We start from the raw sequence: 21,906 nt of genomic DNA, 5'->3' as shown, positions 1-21,906 counted from the left end.
TCTATCTATCAACACATTTAGTTCACGTCTATATTGTAGGGTAGGATCTCTTTCCAATACCTGATATGTGTCTGTGTCTGCAAAGAGAGAGGTAAGTTGAGTATGATAGTTCTCCTTTTTTCAATAACACGACACCTCCCCCCTTGTCGGCAGGTTGTACAATCACTTTTTTTTCTCTTTTACAGAGATTCTAACCCTTCCTTAATATATCTAGGATTAACTGATTTCTTAGTAGGGATTTCTTTGAGATCACGAATAACTAGATTTTTAAAAACCTCAATATGCTGGTTCGAAGACTGCTGTGGATTCCCACTATATAATTCATAAATCCAGCTCTAGTGGTGCCTGTAGTCCGTCCTGAATTGAGATAATATTTCTTAAGGTTTATTTTCCTTATATATTTGCGCAAATCAATATACACATTGAATTTATTTACCAGTTTCTGTTTGGCGCACTTTAAACCTGCATGTAATATGTTTATTTCTTTATCCGTCAAGGAAACATCTGCTAAATTATAGATTCCATTTAGTCGAACTCCCTTTGTCTTTTTTTGTTGTTTACGTCCGGCCCTACATCCCCTTGCATGCGGTCTCCCATATGATGGTGAGGACCTGACTGCTGCCCCAACTGTGGGGCGTACATCTCCTGTTGTTGAGGTGGGCCCCACCCTAGGGGTCCCCCTCTCCAGGGTCTGCCTCCCCCCCCCCCTTCCTCTTCCTCCTCTCCATAAAAAAGGGTGAGGTGGGTTTGGGGCTGGGGAACTATAATCACTATATTGAGTCAATGGTTCGTACCAATTTTGCGTCTCTGATCTGAATGATGTCCATAAGCTTCCGTGCTTCCTTGTTATCCATTATGATTTCTTTGTAAAAAATAGGGATTAGAGTTTTTGGGCCTAGCCCCTTTAGGGCCCTGTGGACCAGAGTTTACCCAATAGGGCCCTTTAGGAGTACTGGGACCAGGTGCTGGTGTCGTATTAACCTGATGTAATCCAGGCTGCCCATCTGCGCGGGCCTGCCTAGGATTAACACCAACTCCCGGATTTTGCCAGAGGTAGATAGAATTGTTTTTAAAATCATCTAGGTCTCTATGGTATTTTTTAACTTTTTTCTTGTGTGTATCCTTGTCTATTTTTTCTAACTTTTTCTTGATGTCCGTATTAAACTTTAAAACTGCTGGTAACTCTTTGTTTATATTGGAAGGACTAAGCGTACTATAGCTATTAGGGTGTCTGAGCACATTGCAAACATCCGCAAGGGATTTAAGGATCATAATGTATCCCTACATTTCCGTCAATTTCATAATAGTGACCCTACACATCTTAAATTCTGGGGGGTGGAAAAGGTGGATCCAGTATGGAGAGGATCCAACAGAGTTCGTGAACTTTCCAAACGTGAAACGCACTGGGATCTATCTTACAGAATCTTTACACCCCAAAGGGTTAAATATTGATTTAGATATCAATTGCTTTATTAGTAATTATTAATAGCGTGTGTGGGTCATTAAGTTTTAGCTTTTATACTTTATTATACTATAATGTCTGAATTTTAAGATTTTTTAGAATATTTTTTTAAATAATCTTTTCTGCCTTTTATCTGCAAAGTTGTATTGAGGTAATATTTATTATTTTACCCATATTAATTTAATTTTATAATTTTAATACTGTTGGTGCATCGAATTAATGAATTTTATTTTTATTCAATACGAATTTTGCATGTGTCCGTATCTGCGATTAATGAGTTTAAATTATCAATTTCCTTCTTTTCTGCCAATTAAGTGATTGAGGTTTAATATATTATCACTGTTTTTCTATGCTTTTTGGATTTTTAGGATCCAGTGTATAGAATGATTGAGTATTAATGATTTTAAATAGTGTTTAGTATTGTTATTGTAATTGTACAATGACAGGCATTTGGACAAATGCATGGATGCTGCAGATTATTATTATGAGATCATAGGTTATACATCCGTAATCATTTCCTGCATTCCGTGCACTTTACTATGTTATTTCGACTGAGTTCACCCGCTGGGCAGTGAGGCCGGAAGTCGTTTACATTTGGAGAGTGTGGACACAGGTTTTGGGCGGATGTCCTATTATTAGCGTCGACGTCATGAGAGCGGAAGTCAGTGAGATTTTTGACTTCCGGGTTGACGGTGAGCGGGTCTAGTGCGCCTGCGCGTGAAACGCATAAATATTGGTCGACCGCGCCGCGCACGCACGCTCTCTGTGGAAGTCCTTTACGACGAAACGCATCAAAACGTGTGTGCGCGGTCGCCAACTATTGATGCTACGCTACGTGTACCTGGTGGATACGGGACAGTAACAGCGGTGGTCATAGGGTGTGCATGCCTTTGCTAAATGCCTTCATTTCAGCTTTCTCTTGCTACTAAATGTTATACTAACCGGGGAGGCGTCCACCATCTGTGATTCCACAGGGCTGCTACCTGTATGCCTTGCAGAGGTAGAGGCCACGGTAATTATAAACTGAGGACCAACCGTGGTCCATTAACACCCATAGCATTATGTCAAACAGTTTAACCAAGGAAAGAGAAGGAAATATAGAGAGGAGAGAGAAGGCGAGGATGAATAACGGGGAAATAACAGTGTGAAGTAGGTAGTAGACAGGAAGCAGTAGCGGTAAGAAAGTGTCAGCGCCCAGGCCCACAACCCCGGGGTCAGGGTTCACACACTCGTTATGCGGTCTCGGCAGGTGAAGGTTCCTTCTCAACTTAAGGAGGGCCGGCTAGGTATCGTACCCAGGGGTCCCAAGTTTTCTTGAAGAGGTGCATTTTGTCATGGAGCAATGCCACCAGCCTCTCATTTATCATGATCCAGGTCAGTTTGGCCTTCAGCAGCTCAAACAGCACCACAGGAGTCCGCCAAGAGCAGGCTATCGCTATTTTGGCAGCTGTAATTATGTAGACTATAAGGCGTTTGGCATGTTTTTGTACCCCTTCAACGGGTTTGCTCAGAAGTGCCTGTTGGGGAGATTTCACCAGATTAATATGCACAAGAGAATAAATAAAATTGGACCTCTTTTTCCTCAAGGTAAGTCAGGGTACAGTTGGACAATACCATAAAAGTGGCCTACATAAACCACTGGTCCGACCACATCTGGAGTATTCTGTCCAGTTCTGGTCGCCAGTACTCGGAAGGGATGTGTTGGAGCTGGAGAGAGTCCAGAGAAGGGCAACTAAACAAATTAGGGGATTGGAGGACCTTAATTACGAAGAGTGTTTACAAGCACTTGATTTATTCTCCCTGGAGAAGAGACGCCTGAGAGGGGACATGATAGCAAGGAATGCATGAGGACACGAGGCCTTTAGAGGGGAAGCGTTTTAACCTCGGGCTACATAGGGGGATCTTTACAGTAAGGACTACAAGACTGTGGAATTCTCTGCCACAAATGGTAGTAACTGTGGGGAGTATAGCTACATTTAAAATACTCTTGGACGTGCATCTCAAGAATTAAAACATTCAGGGGTATGAGAAATGATTACGGCCACACACACCTACACAGGCTGAACTGGATGGACTGTTGTCTTTATTCAACCTCAACTACTATGTAATGTCCACTCCCTGTTTATTCCTTACCAATTTTTTTACAACTCTTTTTCACAACGCATTCCACTATTGCTGATATAGAACACTAAGCCCACATCATTTATTCACTTCGTGAATTTAACACTAAGCCTACACCTGTTTTGCAATATTTAATCCAATATATTTGGGCGTAAAAAAAATGCTTTAGATACATTTTGATTGAATAAAGCAAAATAGATTTAATGGACCCAAAAGCATATTTGGGTTCATTAACATACTTAATAAAACAAATTACAATCGGCATAGTAAAGCAACTATTCAGAATTCATCTATCATAAGTAAACATAAAGCTGGGTGACATGAGTTACTGCACTTTATAGTTTTTGCTGATTGTATGGTTTTATTAAATACACCAAGCCTTCCTTTTTAGTGCATGTCCATCCTGGAACTCCCATCATATAAGCTGAAATATCTTTGTTATTTCACATATACTGCATATATAGTAACAGTAGTGGTAAAGTCTCATATTGCAATCACAATTGGTATGCTCTTGATTGGTTTGTACTCGTGTGTGTGTGTTGTGTGTGTGTGTGTTGTGTGTGTGTGTGTGTGTGTGTGTGTGTGTGTGCATGTATTAAATTATAAATAATGTTTTCAATATCTGTCCAATAGGAATCAACAGGAAGCAACTAAGGATCCAGTCATGCTGAATGCTCTGCTCCATGTCTGTAAAACGATGCACGATTCTGTGAAGTGAGACTCTGCATTTTACTGTATTTTACTTAACTGATTATTTGCTCAAAAAGAATGTAACTACAGATGATAAAAAAAAAAGTTTTGTCTTTGCATACAATCAGACAGAAAATATCTCTGTTGGGGGTGGGAAGGAGGTTAAATGGTCAGACGATTGGTGTCCTGTGATAATCATTTGATTTAAAGACTTCTTACTTTTCTGTAAACATATTCTTGTAGATAATAGCTAGCTTGGCATGTGTGACATAAATTATATGAAGCAATTTATAGTGGAGCAAGCAATTCCTAGCAGAAACCAAATGTGTAATCTTACATATTGTCCTAATCCTTCCTATGGAGATTCAGTACATCAACCACCTGCTTTTCACTACAACTCTTTAAAGAAGGGGTCTTACCAGGAACAATTCCCTATACACCTCAGATGGGTTCACAAATAGTCTGCAGAGGGTAACTGTTCAAGTTGTGAGGGCTGAGTCTCTAAAGAAGATGAGCCAGACTGCAAGACAAAGGCATGGCATAGTTGTAAATACCTAAAGAAATACCAGTTAGGATGTGCAAACTTCACATTCAGTTCATCAAATGTCAAAAGCTTATCTCTAAGCATTTTTAACCCATTAGTGGCCCAAAGGACTGGCTCAGGCAGTTCCATAAAATTAGAAAAATTAGGGTTAAAGCAGTATTATAACCAAAAATGTAATACATTGCAGTTTACTAATCAGATGTGGTGGTGTCATTTGTTTTTTAGGCTTTTTCCCCTCTGTTTTTAACTATTGATCTTGCCAGTAACCTACTTCCTGTATTAGAGTGTCCCTGCTGTGGATGAAGGAGCACAGCAGAATGCAGCATTGTCAGTCTTGGGGGAGAGGAGTGTTAGATGTACTAGCAGATTGTTACACTAACAAATTGAAACTGAACTCTAGCTCACACTTAATAAGCAGTGTTTTTTTTTTTTTGGTTAAGGTGTTTATATAAATTAAAGCTGATCATTGTAAGCACCTCTGTCAGTGGTAAATTTGTCCCAACCTTCAAACTGATACATCTGCAGGACAACTTGTTCTGTTAAAAATCATACCAGATCACACGTTGAAAATTGAAAGAAACTCTCAAAAAGAAAATTAATGCAGCCATCACATCTAAGAATTGGTAAGCTGCAGTATAAACTTGGGGAACACATTAAGGGGACCCAGGACTACAACATGGTAGAATATTTAGGCAAGCTGGCTGACCCCAAAATCGGATATGTTGTATTCCTTGATCCTCTCTCGGTGCTCCCCAAGTTTGGTGTCACTTATGGTTTGGGAGGAGTGCCATGTCGAGCTCACCAAGATTTCCTATAGACCCCAATGTTAAAGACAGGGTGTGGTGCCATGTCAAGCTGACCAAGATTTCCCATAGACGCTAATCTGTACTTGCGAGTGTACATAAAGTGCAGTATGCCTGTAGTGAGCCGGTGAGAGAATAAAGTGCCTGCTGTCCACTGTAAACCAAAAAATGTAGCTGGCGCATGCGCGGCTTCCGGACATGGCGGACGTATAGGCACTGAGCTCCGGACCCCACCGACTCTCCGTCACCCCTGCTCCGCTGCTTTTCGCTTCTTTTGATCCGGGGGTAAGCTATTTTAACTCCTACCACCCCGAGGCACCCCATGGGAAAAATTGGCCAGCAACGGCAAGTTTATTCCCAGCCACAGGGGCCACGCACCAAGGCCGCCATGGACCACTTCCTCACTAGGCCGCAATCTCCGGCCTCGATTTCTCAGCCCGACCCGTTCTCCTCCATGGATCTCACGCTGGGGCTCGAGAACACTGGCGATTACCCCCCCGGGTACCCCTGCTTTGCTGAGCAAGCCCCCCCTGTCAGCCCAGGTGGTATTAACCCCCGTTATGATGGATGAAAAGCTGCAGGCTCTGCTATATCATATCACCTGCAATATAGCCACTGAGGTGTGTAAGATGTCCCAAGAACTTAGGGGGAGATTACTCAAATTGGGGAACGTACTGCTGCGTTAGAAACTAAATTGGATGATTTGGTACAATATGTGCAAGTTTTAGAGGAGGAGAATTCTGCATTGAAACACTCAGTAACACAGCTTCAACTACAGCAGGAAGACCTGGAGAACTGGAAGCGGCGCCAAAATCTCCGCTTTAGGGGCATTCCGGAAACAGTGGGGGATAAGCGCTCCTACCTGTTTGGCCTATTTAACACCCTGGCCCTCAACATAGCAGACACTGATTGGCACCTGGATCGGGCGCACAGGTCTCTGGGCCCTAAACCTCCGGTTGGGGCCAGGCCCTGGGACGTGATTTTGCGTTTTCATTACTATGACAGTAAGGAAGCCTTGACCCTAGCTACCCGCACCAGTTCTCACATGGAATATCAGGGTGTCAAAGTTCAGATTTTTAAAGATCTTTCCCCTGTCACCCTTGGCAAGCAGAGTAATCTAAGACCTGTGACCTCTCATCTGCAATGGCACCGCATTCCCTATTATTGGGGTTTCCCGTTTCGTTTAATTGTTACCAAAGACGGTGCACAACACAGCATGCGTTGATGTGTTTACTATTATTTTTTCCTCTTTTATCCCTCCTGGGCCTGTTGCCTTTGTGGCCTTTTCATGTGCTTCCTGTTACCCTGATGCAGGTAGCTGTTACTCCTCCCATGGGGTATCTGACTTTGACTTTGATTTTCTTTGAACTTCTCTGCATCTCATTGAACATCTCCTGTTACGCCCTGGAACACTGGAATCCTCTCTTTTTGTGATGTTTTATTTTTTCTACACTACACAGCCTGTTTCATCTGCTGGAGTGTCGGTGGGTTCCCCCCCCCCCTTTTATCGGAGATTGTATACTGGAGGCACCCATGTTGCCCTGCTTTACCCGGGGCCCTGTCCCCGGTCTCCTGAGGTGCTGTTGTCCCTCAGGCCTTTTTTTTTATGGTTTTTGTGGACTTTTTTGTTTTTTTCTCTACTGCCTTTGTTTGTTCTCTTTTTGTCGCTTTTCTTTTTTTTTTTTTTTTTCTTTTTTTTTCCTTATTGGGCCTTTTTGGGTTTTGGTCCAACCTTGTCTAATTGCAAATGTGGGGTGGAGCCTCTGTGCCTGGTCACCGGACCTGTCACAGACCGCAAAGGGAGATGTTTGTTTTTCCTTGTATTACATGTTCCTCTCTTACAGGTTCACTATGTTTAAAGCTTATGTCCTCTGTTCCATTTATCTGAAAACATGGCTTTGAGATTTCTCTCTTACAATGTAAAGGGTTTGAACTCAATCCAGAAGCGTTGATTAGCCCTCAAGGAGTTCCGATCCTCTGGTGCACTTTCGCACTGGGGGATTGTTCAAATTTGCTTCCAGGTTTTTTCCTACCTCCTTTGGAGCTAGTGATCCCTCTGGCAAGGCGGGTGTGGCGGTGCTAATCTGGAAATCCTGCCCTCTTCGAGTTAGGGACTCATTACTAGATCCTCATGGGCGGGTCATCGCGTTGGCCTGTGATTACTTATCTACTTCCTTTACGTTACTTTGTTTATGCACCCAATTCCGGTCAACTGGAATTTCTAGATGAGACACTGCAAAAGACCTCCCGTTTCATCCAACCTTTTATAGTGGTTGGGGGTGACTTTAATTTGATTATTTCCCCTCACAGGGATAGGCAAACTCTTAGCCAGGGAACCCCCTCTCACCGACTCTTAACTCGGGCTAAAGCTTTCCGCAAATGTGTTAGGTCTCATAGACTTTTCGACTCTTGGAGAATTAAGCATCCCACTAACAGGCAATTCACTTTCTACTCTACAGCTCATAAGATGCACTCTAGGCTTGACCATTTTTTCATCTCTGCTCCCCTTATCCCATGCAAGGTCAATTCTGATATACTCCCCATCACATGGTCGGATCATGCGCCTGTTGATCTGTCCATAGCTTCTCCCTCCCTTGAGACCTGTCACTGGGGTTTGAATGACCGCCTTCTTCAGACTCACGTTGTGGGAGGCCCCCCAAGGCTGTTTTCCGGGGCACTTGTATTGCCGAGAGCTTCCGGATGAAGAAGGAGGCTGGTAGCCTCATAGAGTCTCTGTTGGCCGATTTGCGGTTGGCGGAGTCTCGGCTTGTGGGGTCTCCCTCTGTGTCGGGACTTAGGAGAGTTGTGTATCTCCGGGACCGCATCAAAACGCTTGACTTATACAAGATAGCTAAATCATTGACATGGGCCAAACAAAAATTCTATGAATCTTCTAATAAACCCCATAGGATGTTAGTGAATAAGCTTCGGCCACGTCCCTTTTACTCGCTCCCAGACTTATTGATCCAACCTGATGCAACCCTTACACCATCGCAAAAGTTTTTGGTACGTTTTACAGTAAACTTTAGAATTGCCTCACTCCTGAGAATCATTTTACTTTTACCCAAGAAAACTTTGATGACTTTTTTCGGGACTTGTCCCTCCCCAAATTGTCTGCCTCTGCTTTGTTGAAATTGAATGCGGCTATTTCCATGGAATAGCTTACAGCTACGGTTAAAGACCTACCCTCTCGAAAGACCCCTGGCCCTGATGGCCTTCCTTACCTTTACTATAAGACTTTTCTGCCTATTTTGACCCCCCATTTGTTAGACTTATATGTCTCTCTGCTCCAGGGGAAGGTTCCACATCCCCAATTTACACACTCGGTCTTCCCTAAACCCGGTAAAGATGTGTCCCTTCCTGACAATTATCGTCCTATCGCATTGTTGAACTCAGACTATAAAATATTCACTAAAATTCTAGCTAACAGATTATCTTTAATTATACCTAAATTGATAGATAGGGATCAAGTGGGTTTTGTTATGTCCCGTCATGCCGGCGACAATACTAGGTGCACTGTGGACCTTTATTTATCTCCTTAATTGTTTCCCCCACCTGGCCCGGCTTTGGTGCTGAGCTTAGATGCTCAGAAGGCCTTTGATAGGCTGAGCTGTCCTTACCTCTTTTCCACTTTGATGCAATTTGGGTTCAAGGGAGCCTTTTATAAAGCGCTGGAGGCTATGTACTCGCCCGCTACAGCTCAAGTCCGGATGTCGTCTGCTTTTATGTTGCCTTCATTCCTCATGCATAATGGCACTCGGCAGGGGTGCCCTCTGTCCCCCCCTGCATTTTATACTTTGTTTGGAACCTTTGGCTGAAGCCATTCGCTCCCACTCAGCGGGGTCCTGATGTGACATAGAGAATATAAATTATCGTTGCTTGCGGACGACATCTTGTTGAGCTTGACTAACCCATTGCTGTCCCTGCCATCTCTCCACTCCATATTGTCCTCATTTGGCGCCATCTCAGGTTATAAAGCCAATACCTCCAAAACTGAAGCCATGCCACTCCATATGTCTCTTGTCCTAACTTCAACAGTCTTACCACAGACAGGTGGTGTCTGTCAACGCTTTCTTATCTTGGTGTTAAATTGACCTCGTTCCATGCTACCCTTTATTCAAGTAATGTTGTCCCCCTGTTCCGTGAGCTAATGGGATCTTTGCGTCAGTGGATGGGTTATCCGCTTTCGTTGCTGGGTCGAATTAACATTTTGAAGATGTCCATCCTGCCTAAATTACTTTATTTTTTTGACACTCTGCCCGTCTCGATCCCTATGACCCAACTTAAGGTTCTGCAACGCAGTTTTCTCAACTGTATTTGGAATAACGAGGCCCGAGGGGGGGGGGGGGGGGGTCTTGGGGCTCCTGATATTATTAAGTACTATTATGCTTCCCATCTCCGCGTAGTGGCTTCCTGGTCAACCCTGGTGGCCCCCAATCGGTGGTGAGATCTTTCCAGTACATCCCTGTTCATTACTTTGGTCCCCTTCGCTACATACGGACCGAGTTTTGAGGGGCATGTGTCTTGCCTCGATGCATTCCACATTAGATGTTTGGTCTAGATGCCTTTGTAAGTTCTCTCTCTCTTCACCATGCCCAACCGCTCACAAATGTTTTGTTTAATCCTTTACTACCGGATGGCCTGCAGGTTGGCCGGGTGTGGACTTGGTCCCAGGCATCCCTTTTTCAGCTTCATAATCTGGTCCATCCAGTCTCACGCACCCTCTACTCGTTTGAGACCTTGCGAGAGAAGTTGAATATTCCGAAACATACCTTTTTATTTTTGTCTGCAAATATGCCACCTTTTTCATTCTCTGATGGTTTTGCTGTCTCTGGAGAAACCTACTGCTTTTGAGTACTTGTGCGCACAAGGTACCCACCAGAGACACTTGATATCCTCCATTTATAATATCCTTCATGATGCCCTCCCGTTGGCTGAGGATTCCCATCTTTACATGTGTAAATGGTCGGAGCTGTTTTAGAGACCTATTACTTTGAAGATGTGGGATAAAATCTGGACTTCTGCCTTCAAGTCTTCCCGGTGTGTGGTGCAGAGAGAGACTACACTTAAAATTTTGATATAGAACCCCTGCTAGATTGCATAGAATTGACCCGTTCTGCTCTGCCGCCTGTTGGCGGTGCGGCACGGGCCTGGGTATGTTGTATCATGTTTTTTGGCAATGTACTCACATACAGCCTTTTTGGGAAATGGTTGGGTTAATGATACAATATGTAACTGGTTTATCCTTCCCGCTTGATCCTATACATTATCTGCTGGGCCTTCCGTTCTCTGGGGTCTCCAAGCCCACCAGGCGCTTGATTTCCTATGTATAATAGGTAAAAAAGGCGCTGGTAATCTTTTGCTGGATGTAGATACTAAGATGTCACGTATTTCATAAATATATTAAAAATAAAATAGTATGACAATATAAAACTTTTCGTGCTTATATAAAGTGCAAAATGTGATTCATTTGTATCAAGGTGCTTACTAGTGCTACAATTATAAGTGCTGACTTCTATTAGTGCATATATTATTATCCAATTAGTGCAACAAGCAAAAAAAAGTGCTTACAAGTGCATAATCTATTTAAAGTGCAAGTGCTGACCTTGATTTTTATAAAAAAAGCTTATTATAATAAATAAATCAACAAAGTGCTTGCTGGTGTATCCACCAATAAATTAAATCACATATAATAACAATAAGTGCTCAAAATAGTGTCTCTAAAAATCCGGGCAATTCGTGCAACCAGATTGTGCTTTTTAAATCTTTGGTTTTTTCTTTTTCACTGTGCTCCAGGTGCTGGGGTGTATCACACGTGGCCTCTTACCAGCTTCCAACAGGTCACAAGGACCCCCAACGCCTGTGATACCTTTAACTGGGTGGATCAGACCACTCCACGATTCCTTGAATATCCTGCTCCTATGTTACTCGAAATGGACCATATAGTCCCCACATATAAAGATATAGAAGAGAATAGCCTCCAATAGTGAAATATTGTTTATTCCATTAAAACATACACTAAAGGGTGACAATTAGCCTCTTACTATTTGTTGTGCCCTCCTGGCACTGGGCAATTCGGCAGTACAAATTGTTTTGGGTATTAGGAAGATATTCTCCGGGGATCTGCAGCACCCTCCTGTATCTCCTTTCCCTGCTTTGTATTGCGGCGGTCGGCGTGCGTCCCAGCCACTGCTACGAATGCCTGTATTCCTGTTTCCGGGTTTAGCAATGACCACAATGCATTTCGCTCTTGTGCGTCATCAGGCGGTCTATGCTAGCCCGGATTGTCATGCACTAAGTATCGCTGTCCTTGTTTTGATTGGCTGATGTTCGATTTCACTCCCACATCGCCATTCCTTATAATTTTTCAGCTGACACTAAATACCGATGTTTTCATTTTTCAAATAGTATCGGTTTTTATGTAATCCATTTGTTTTATCTCTTACAATAGGATTTTGCTGCAAATCACTCGGGTATGTTCCCATTACCCGCATCGGCCATACAGCAATTATTATCAATCCATAATTATCAAACATAGTTCATATACATACATATATCTAAAATCAAATTATATTTATTCATAAAATCTTTATTAATATTGTATTGTTTAAAATTATATATTTTATATTTTAAGTTGATTCCTTTCGGTGCTAATTCGGCAAATATCGCCATCTAGTGGACATATATAGGAACATATTTTTATTATTATTCTTATGAACGGGAATGTTTTATTACTATTCCAATAGGACAATCTATTCCTTATACTAAAAATATAATGTATAAAATCATCAATAATATATATTAAAAATATTAATATCATAAAAAGTTTAGTTATTCACTAAATATTAAAAATTGGAAAATTAGGATTAAAATGCAAGGGATATTATTTATTAGTCGTTTAAAACTGTAAAATCCTTTAAAAATTATTAAGAAAGCAATTAAGATCTATGTCTGCATTTAACCCCATAGGTTTTAGTGTTTTTAATCTATGTATCCATACGGTTTCATTCTGCGATATAATTTTTCTCATATCTGAGCCTCTCCAATGGTTAAATATTTTGTCTATTCCACAAAACCAAAGGAGGGATGGGTCCTGGTTGTGGTGTATTCTAAAGTGATTGGATAGGCTATGCTTTTTGAAACCTTTCTTTATATCATCGACATGCTCTCCTATTCTTATTGCTAAGGTGCAATGTATTTTAGCCCACAGGGGCAGATACACATATATGTAACAAATCTGGTATCACAAGTAATGAATTGTTTGATCTCAAACTCTCGATTATCTGAGGAAAAAAACTTGTGCTCAATCCTTTTCTTAAATTTGCTCGTCCTGCAGGCTTTGCATCTTCTGCACCTATAAAAGCCATTTTTTGCAAAGAACATCTGTGGTCTTTTAGGTGGGTCTGGTACATTTTTTGATAAAATTTTGCGTAATCCCGGGGCCCTTTTATAAATAAATTTTCGGATTTTTTGGGAGGAGTGTTTTCAGTGTGTCATCTCTTAGCAAAATGTGCCAGTTTTTCTTTATGCAGTTTTCAACCCCCGTTGTTAAACCCCGTAATGAAAGCTTGATTTCCTATCTCTTCCTGGCGGCCAGGAGGGCTATCCCGCTTTGTTAGCTACAACCAGGAACACCTAATAAACCCCCTTTCCAGTGCTTGGTGATGGAGATACGGAGGATGGAATTCTTGACGGCTACGGTCCATGATGATAGCTCTCGCTTTAATGTTATTTGGGCTGATTGGGACCTCCATGCTATGAACATGTCATGATTGTTTGAAATTCTCATGCTCATGGACTCCATGTCCTTCTGTTGTTTCCTTCATTTCCCTCATACTTCATGTTTAATCTTCAGTTTGGTTGACTTATGTTGTTTCACTCACCATACTGTATTTGGATTGTGTACTTTTGTTTTGTTTATACTCTTGGGGACATCCACCCTATGTCTGTATGTTCCGATTTATTCTTTCTTTTTTTTCCATTCAATAAAAAATACAATTTCAAAAACAAAAAAACAAAAAATGTACACCTTCATAAGACCCCTAGGGAGCAGCTGCCAACACCATGACAACATCCTCATCATATCTCAAAACCATCTATTACCAAAGACCATTTGACCAGCAAAATATTTATTGAGATCAGGTAGTGCCAATCCCCCTGCCCTATTTGTTCTTGCAATGCTTTAATCGTTGAGGGTGAAATAATGGCCAGAGAAAGGAACTAAACTTCCCATTATAAAGTGAAACTATTGGCACAACTTTTTTTTTTCTTTTTACTTTTGGTTTGAGTAAGGTTTATTCTTGCCATCTTTGTCTTGTTGGGGAGATTTAACTTCCTGTCACAAAGCCTAAAAGAAAGTGAGAGGAAATCCCTGCAAATTAGGGGAATCTTTTAGGGACCCCCAGGTCACCAAAAATTGTTTCCATTGGAAGACTTTTCTGGGCACAGCCCAAAATTTAGATTTCTCTTACGTCCTCCGACAGTCGCCGCCCCTTCCCAAGTCTTCACCAATGGGTATTGACCTTTGCTCCGCAGGAGTAGCTAGGCAACAAGAATTGTTAATACAAAAGCTTTTAGCATAGACACACCCCTAGGGGCTGTCCCCTCAGTCAATACCTCCCTGCACCAGCATTCCCAACTCAGTTTGATCTTGCCTAGCTTAGGAGTAGCAGGCTTTCCTATGCTGGGGCTTTAGTCTCAGCCTTCTACCCTTTTTTGATTTTATTTCAAGTATTTTTCTTTTCTTTACTAGCTGTTATTTTGTCAGCTTTAGTTTAGGGTTCTTCGGATGAAGATGTTCATGCGGAGCTGGGTCTCGGACTGGCCGCCCTGGATCTCAGGGCTGAGTGCCAGATGGATCCCCAGCCTGCCATCGAGCGTTCAGCTTAGGTTTGCCCTGGCACATTGAACGACCCATCCCTGTTCGCTGCAGGGATGCTGCCTGTGAGGTGGCTACCTCACTGGACGCCATGCTGCGGTCTGTGGCTGCGGTCCACAAGCGTCCTGGCTGCGGCACTGCCTGTCTGCCTTGATAGCGGTTTGTCGCTGGAGACGGTTCCCCACGCCATCTGGTACGGTAAGCACCTTCTGTGTGGGGACCTTTCTGTGTGGGTGTCAGTCTGTGGCTGTGTAGTACCCCCCATGTCTGTGTAACTGCGGGCTCCCTGTCAGATCCCTGTATGGCTGCGAGGGGGGGCCATCCTGCTCTGCTGTGAGTTATGCTCTGGGTGCAGATTTAGGTACAGACATGTGTTGTGCGGCGGCCGCTGCGGCGATCCGCCATTTTTTTGCTTATATGCTGTGGCCGGCCCTGTCCCTGTACAGCGCCGTGTTTTGGCGCCATTCGCCGCCATTTTGGCGGGCCGCGCTCGTTCGAGCACATGGCGCCATTTTCCTGTAGCCTCATCCCTTAGCCGAGCGGCCATGTTTGCGGAGCCTCATAGGCTATATCAGTCAGCCAGCTATTGCATCACTTCCTCTTTCTCTGGGAACAGCGATCGGTGGCAGCAGCCTGTTGTGCTCTCTCCAGGTTTTTACCTTCTTTGTCCTGTCATTCCTTGCTCAGTGTTATCTATCCCTGCGGGGTCGGTGCATACAGTAGTGTTCGGTGGGCTGCGCTCGCCGTGGTGTTAAAGGGCCAGTACCTTTTTTTTTTTTCCTTTTCATTGCTGGGGCATGGATTCTCAGGATAGCAAGTTTCCCCCCGCCCTGGTGGGGGACCAGGGGGCTGCTGCACCCCCCGAGGGGGCTGATCTGGCCACGGTGGTGGCGTCCTTGGTTTCTCAGGTGCAGATGCTGGTGGCTGATCCGCAAAAAGGGCCAGGTTATCCATTTCCTCTGATTCAGAGGGCGATGTGGCTGCTGTGGCTGGCGTACCCTTCTCGGGTCCCGCTCATCTTTGGACCTTATGGGGTCCAAGGGGGAGGCAGAGGTGGAGGGGGTTGATGTTTCTCCCCCTGGCTCGCCTGAAGAGCTTGCACTCATGAATGAGCTGATTGCCTCCATTAAAGATACCTTGCGCCTAGAGGATGAGCCTACTCCTCCTGCTAGGGTGTCCTCTTTTGGAACGCAGAGAACTCGAAAATCAGTGCAGGTTTTTCCCTGCCCTGCTGAATTTCGTCATGCTGTTAATGAGCAGTGGCGCAATTTAAAGAAGCCCTTTACTGTGCCAAGGAAGGTTAAACTGCTTTATCCGTTTGCGCCCTCCACCGACGAGCGTTGGTGTGTGGTGCCTCAGGTGGATCACGCGGTGGCCATTTTGAACAAGGTTACTGCGGTTCCTTCTGAGGATACCCCGGTTTTCCGGGACCCAACGGACAGGAGAATGGAGTCTCTTGCCTATATGGTTGCTGGTTCTATGCTGAAGCCTATTTTTGCTTCCATTATGGCGGCACAGGCTGTTGCAGATTGGACGAAAATGCTCAGGCGCACCCTGGTGGCTGATTCGGCTCCGCCTACCACGTTGGCTATGGTGGATCAGATCCATCAGGGTGTCATGTACTTGTGTGATGCGGACTTGAATTTAGCTCCCTTGGCTGCGCGCCTGTCCAGCGTGGCGATACTGAACCGTCGTCTGATATGGTTGAAAAATTGGTCGGTCGACCAATCTTCTCGCAAGACGCTGGCGGATTTTCCCTACGCGGGATCTCGCCTTTTTGGCGAGGCTTTGGATACTCTGATAAAAAGGGTTACGGGGGGCAAGAGTACTCTCCTACCCCAGTCTCACAAGCACAAATCTTTCCGTGGTAAACGGAATTCCTCGTTTAGACCCTCTCAGGGGTCCTTTCGTGCCTTTAGGTCGCAATCCAAGGGCAAGCCCTTCAAAGGCCAAGGCTCCCAGAAGAAGCCGTGGGCAGGGAAGCAGAAGTCCGACCAGTCCGGTTCCACTTCCCATACCACTTCCGCCTGAAGGGGCGCCCTCACCCGTTTCTGGGGTGGGGGGACGTCTGCGCAGTTTCCTACAAACTTGGCTGACCCACAATCGGGACAGATGGGTTCAGGAAATCGTTCGATCTGGTTACAAGATCGAATTTCTCTCTCAGCCGGCGGGCAGATTTTTTCCCTCAAATCTTCAGCTGTCTCCGGAGCGCTTGCAGGATCTGCGCCTGGCGGTGCGGGACCTGCGGGCCCAAGGAGTGGTGGTTCCGGTGCCTCATCGGGACAGATTTTGGGGGTTTTACTCCAATCTGTTCACTGTGCCCAGAAAGGAGGGCAAGGTGCGTCCGATTCTGGACTTGAAAGCTCTGAACCGCTTTGTGCGGGTTCGCAAGTTCCGCATGGAATCCCTGCACTCGGTGGCTGCCCTGAGTCCGGGGGAATTCATGGCCTCCATCGATCTGAAGGATGCGTACCTACACATCCCCATTTTCGAGGGTCACCAGAGGTACCTTCGATTCGCCATTGTGGAGGATCACTACCAATTTGTGGCGTTACCTTTCGGTTTTGCTTCGGCTCCACGGGTTTTTACCAAGGTGCTGGTGCGGGTTCTGGCCCTGTTGCGAGCACAGGGCATTGCTGTCTTGGCGTATCTGGACGATATCCTGATAAGGTCAAACGCCAGTCAGAGCCTGGTGACCGACCTGTCCACCACAATGCGGACACTGCAGGAGTTCGGTTGGACTATAAACATTCCGAAGTCGACTCTGTGTCCTTCGGTTCGTCTTCCCTACCTGGGAATGATTCTGGACTCTGTCCAAGCGAAGGTCTTCCTACCGGAAGACAAGCTTCGGACACTTCAGGACGAGGTCAGGTCCCTCAGGGACAACCGGCACTCGTCTCTCCGGACGTGCACGAGATGTCTAGGTTTAATGGTCTCGGCTTTCGAGGCGATCCCCTTTGCCCAGTTTCACACGCGGGGTCTCCAAGCGGAGATTCTTGCCGAGTGGGACGGGCGGCCGCAATCCCTGGATCTGCGGATCTCGTTGAGCCACAGCACCAGAAGGGATCTTCTGTGGTGGCTCCAGTCCCCGGCGGTGTCGGGGGGCAAGTCTTTTCGTCCATTGTTGTGGACGGTGATCACCACGGATGCCAGCCTGTCGGGCTGGGGTGGTGTTCTGGGCGTTTTGTCCGCCCAGGGAACTTGGTCGGAGGAGGAGTCCTCCCTTCCGATCAACATTCTGGAATTGAGGGCGATAAAGCTTTGCCTTCTGCGATGGACGGACCGGCTTCGGGGCCGTCCAGTTCGGGTGCAGACGGACAATGCCACCGCGGTGGCCTATGTCAACCATCAAGGGGGCACCAGGAGTGCCCGGGCGGCTCGGGAAGTGGCCGACATTCTGTCTTGGGCCGAGACGCACGTCCCGGCAATAACGGCAGTTCACATAACTGGCAGGCGGACTATCTGAGTCGCCAGACCCTGGACCAGGGGGAATGGTCCCTTCACCCGGATGTCTTCCAGATGTTGTGCGCAAAGTGGGGTTCTCCAGATGTGGACCTGTTCGCCTCTCGTCTGAACAACAAGGTGGAAAGGTTCGTGGCAAGAACGCGCGATCCTCGGGCGGACGCCTCGGACGCGTTAGTGGCGCCCTGGCATCAGTATCGTCTGATGTATGCCTTTCCCCCGATTTCAGCTACTGTCCAGGCTGCTTCGCTGGTTAGCCTCGGAACAGCAGGCGGTGATTTTGGTGGCACCGGACTGGCCTCGCCGGTCTTGGTACGCAGACCTCGTAAATCTGGCAGTCGACGCTCCGTGGCGCCTGCCGCTTCGCGAAGACCTTCTGTCTCAAGGGCCGATATTCCATCCTGCTTTACAGTCGCTGGCTTTAATGGCCTGGCTGTTGAAAGCCAGGTCCTGAAGGATAGGGGTCTCTCCCCTGAGGTCATTCCCACTTTGATCAAGGCTAGAAAAGCTTCTTCGGGGAAAATTTACTACCGTACTTGGAAAGCATACTTTGCCTGGTGTGAGTCCAGGGGGTATTCCCCTCGTTCATACTCGGTGTCGAGAGTGTTGGCTTTCCTCCAAACTGGAGTGGACCAGCGTTTGGCGCTGGCCACGATTAAGGGTCAGATTTCTGCGCTGGCCGTTCTCTTTCAACGCCCTGTGGCGTCTAATTCGTTGGTTAGCACCTTTGTTCAGGGGGTGCGACATTTGGCCCCTCCTAGGAGGGAACCTTTGCCTCCATGGGACTTGAACTTAGTTCTGTCCGTGTTACAACAGGCTCCCTTTGAAAAGATCAGGGAGATCTCGTTGTCTCTGTTGTCCAAGAAGGTTGCCTTTTTGGTGGCGATCACTTTGGCTCGCAGAGTGTCGGAGCTGGCGGCTTTGTCCTGCAGCTCTACCTACCTGGTGATTCACAAGGATAAGGTGGTCTTGCGACCTAACCCATCCTTTTTTCCGAAAAGGATCTCAGAGTTTCACCTTAATGAAGACATTGTCTTGCCTTCGCTCTGCGCGAAGCCTAAGCATCCGAAGGAGGTTGCCTTACATTCCTTGGATGTTGTCCGGGCGATCAGGGTTTATCTGTCGTCCACTAAATCTTTTCGCAAGTAGGATTGCCTCTTTGTCCTTCATGAGGGACCTCGGAAGGGCATGGCGGCGTCTGCTGCGACCATCGCCAAATGGATCAGACAGACCATTTAGCAAGCCTATGCCTTGAAGGGGAAGGTTCCTCCTTTCCCTGTGAAGGCGCACTCTACCAGATCTTTGAGTACGTCTTGGGCTTACCGTCATCAGGCTTCTGTGGCCCAGGTGTGTAAGGCGGCGACTTGGTCGTCCGTTCACACCTTCTCAAAATTCTATAAGGTGGACCTTCAGGCATCGGCCGATGCCTCCTTTGGCCGTAACGTTCTCAGTGCGGCAGTTTCTTAGGGACCCTTGTTTTTTTGAGGGCCCTTGGTTATTGGGGTGCTTTACCCCTGGGTTACTTGTTTTCCTGGGTTGTTGCTCCTGTTGAGCACGTTTTCCTGTTGCCCAGTTGGTTCTCTTACTGTGGTAAGGTTCCTTTCTCTGATGTGGGTACTGCGTTGCCTTTTCTACGGTTGCGTCTCCCACCCCTCATGTCTACACTGCTTTGGGACGTCCCATTGGTGAAGACTTGGGAAGGGGCGGCGACTGTCGGAGGACGTAAGAGAAAACGGATTTTTTGTAAAATCTTACCGTAAAATTCCTTTCTCTGAGTCCTCCGACAATCGCCGCCCCCGCCCCTCTTTTGGGGTTTTTGTGTACTCTTACTGCTATGCTACCAAACTGAGTTGAGAATGCTGGTGCAGGGAGGTATTGACTGAGGGGACAGCCCCTAGGGGTGTGTCTATGCTAAAAGCTTTTGTATTAACAATTCTTGTTGCCTAGCTACTCCTGCGGAGCAAAGGTCAATACCCATTGGTGAAGACTTGGGAAGGGGCGGCGACTGTCGGAGGACTCAGAGAAAGGAATTTTACGGTAAGATTTTACAAAAATTCCGTTTTCTCTTACGTCCTCTGACAGTCGCCGCCCACTCATTCAGTCTTCACCAATGGGTATTGACCTCTTATCCATAGGAGCAAGCTAGGCATAAGACTTGTTAAAAACAAAGTAATTTACATAGACACACCCCTAGGGGCTGTCCCCTCAGTCAATAGCCCCCTGCTATCAGCCATCCCAACTCAGTTTGTCTTCTGCCTAGTTAGGAGTAAGATAGGCTTCCCTGTGCTGGGGCTACGGTCTCAGCCTTCCTTCTGTTTTATGAATTTATTTTCTGCAAATGTGTTTTCTTTGCACTACTAGCTGTTTATTTGTCAGCATTTAGTTAGTCGGATCTTCGGATGACGACGGCGTTGCAGAGCTGGGAGTCGCACTGGTCGTCCTGGTGTTCCAGGACAGAGGACCTTATGGAATCCCAGCCCGCCATCGAGCGTTTAGCAGGCTATGCGTACACCCTGGCCTCGCAAACGACCTGTCCCTGTCCTCAGGGATGAAAGCCTGCGAGGTGGCCACCTCGCTTGGACGCCTCAACCGCGGTTCAGTGCGTTGCTAGTGTCCTGCGTTTTTGGCTGACGGCACCCCCACCGCCTGGGGTGGGAGGCTTCCCGTCTATGAGAGGCACCCATGCCATCGGGTACGGTAAGTACATTCTGTGTGGGGCCTCTGTCTGGGGCTGGCAGTCTGATGTGTCTGTGGTATCCCCTCATGTCTGTGCATTTGGTGCTCCCTTACTCCTGTTCCCTGCGGGGGCTCTACCACGTCTGGAACGCTATGTGGGGGTCCCTCTCCTGAGTGCCACTATTTTGTGTGTTTTGAGGTGCAGACATGTGCGACGACCGCTGCGTGGTTAAAAACCACTGGTCCGCCATTTTAGGTGTGGGCAGATGCTGGCTTCACTATGGACGCTTCTGCAGCAATGTATGTAGTGTGTTTTGGCGCCTTACGGCGCCATCTTGTGTGTGGCAATGTGTTTCTTCTGTGCACATGTCGGCGGCCATTTTCCCGGAGCCTCCCATTGCTTTCTATGGGCAACCATTTTCCCTTAGCCTGATTCCTAGTTCAGCCTCCTGCGGTGACATCACTTCCTTTTTCCCTGCAGAGGAGATCGTCAGGTGCGTGGTAACACTTGTGGGGTCTGTTTTTTTTTTTTTTTGTGGGGAATACCTCTGGCTGTCAGCTTATTCCTGCTTGCGGGGTCTATTAGCATAGTCCTTCATAGTGGTGTACTACAGTGGGATCGCCGTGTGCTTAAAGGGCCAGTACCTTGAAAAAAAAAAGTTTTTTCTCATGGAGTCCCAGGACAGCAAATTCACTCCAGCTTTGGTGGATGATTCAGGCTCCTCTGGATCTTCTGCTCTGACTGCTGCACTTGCGACTTTAGCGTCCAAGGTGGATCTTTTGATGGCTGAACGGGATACTAGAAAAAGGCCTAGGCTTTCTCATTCTTCTTATTCCGATTCTGACATGGTTGCCGTAGATAGTGTGCCCCTTGAAGGGTCTCGTTCTTCCCAGTCTGAAGGGGAGGCGGAGGATGAGGAGGGGGATGATTCCCCCCCTGGGACGGCCGAGGAACTCACAGCTATGGCTGCGCTGATTACTGCTATTAAAGATACACTACATTTGGAGGATGAGCCCAATGCAAGCGGTCCTCTTTTGGTACCCGCAGAACCCGAAAGGCGGCGCAGGTGTTTCCTTGCCCCGCTGAGTTTCACGAAACTGTGAATGACCAATGGCGCAATTTGAAGCGCAATTTTGTGGTGCCTAAACAGTTTCAAGTCCGTTATCCCTTCACGTCTCCTATGGATTTGCGCTGGTCTGTGGCCCCTAAAGTGGATCATACTGTGTCCAGACTGAACAGGGCCACTCTGGTACCCACCAAGGATTCTCC

At 46.3% G+C, this 21,906-nt stretch overlaps 1 protein-coding gene across 3 annotated transcripts in view; it reads left to right on the top strand.

The window, feature by feature from the left end:
- VPS35L (VPS35 endosomal protein sorting factor like) overlaps positions 1-21,906 on the top strand; it is a 1,473,617-nt gene that overhangs the window by 1,023,833 nt on the left and 427,878 nt on the right. For all 3 annotated transcript variants that reach the window (XM_082262328.1, XM_082262327.1, XM_082262326.1), the window contains one exon: positions 4,217-4,297. In XM_082262328.1, the coding sequence (XP_082118454.1) occupies positions 4,217-4,297 (81 nt within the window). The remainder of the gene's footprint in view (positions 1-4,216; positions 4,298-21,906) is intronic.

The sequence above is a fragment of the Pelophylax lessonae genome, assembly GCF_965119305.1.
Source record: "Pelophylax lessonae genome assembly, chromosome: 6".
In the NCBI taxonomy this organism is placed as follows: domain Eukaryota; kingdom Metazoa; phylum Chordata; class Amphibia; order Anura; family Ranidae; genus Pelophylax; species Pelophylax lessonae.
This window is presented reverse-complemented; position numbering and strand designations above follow the sequence as displayed.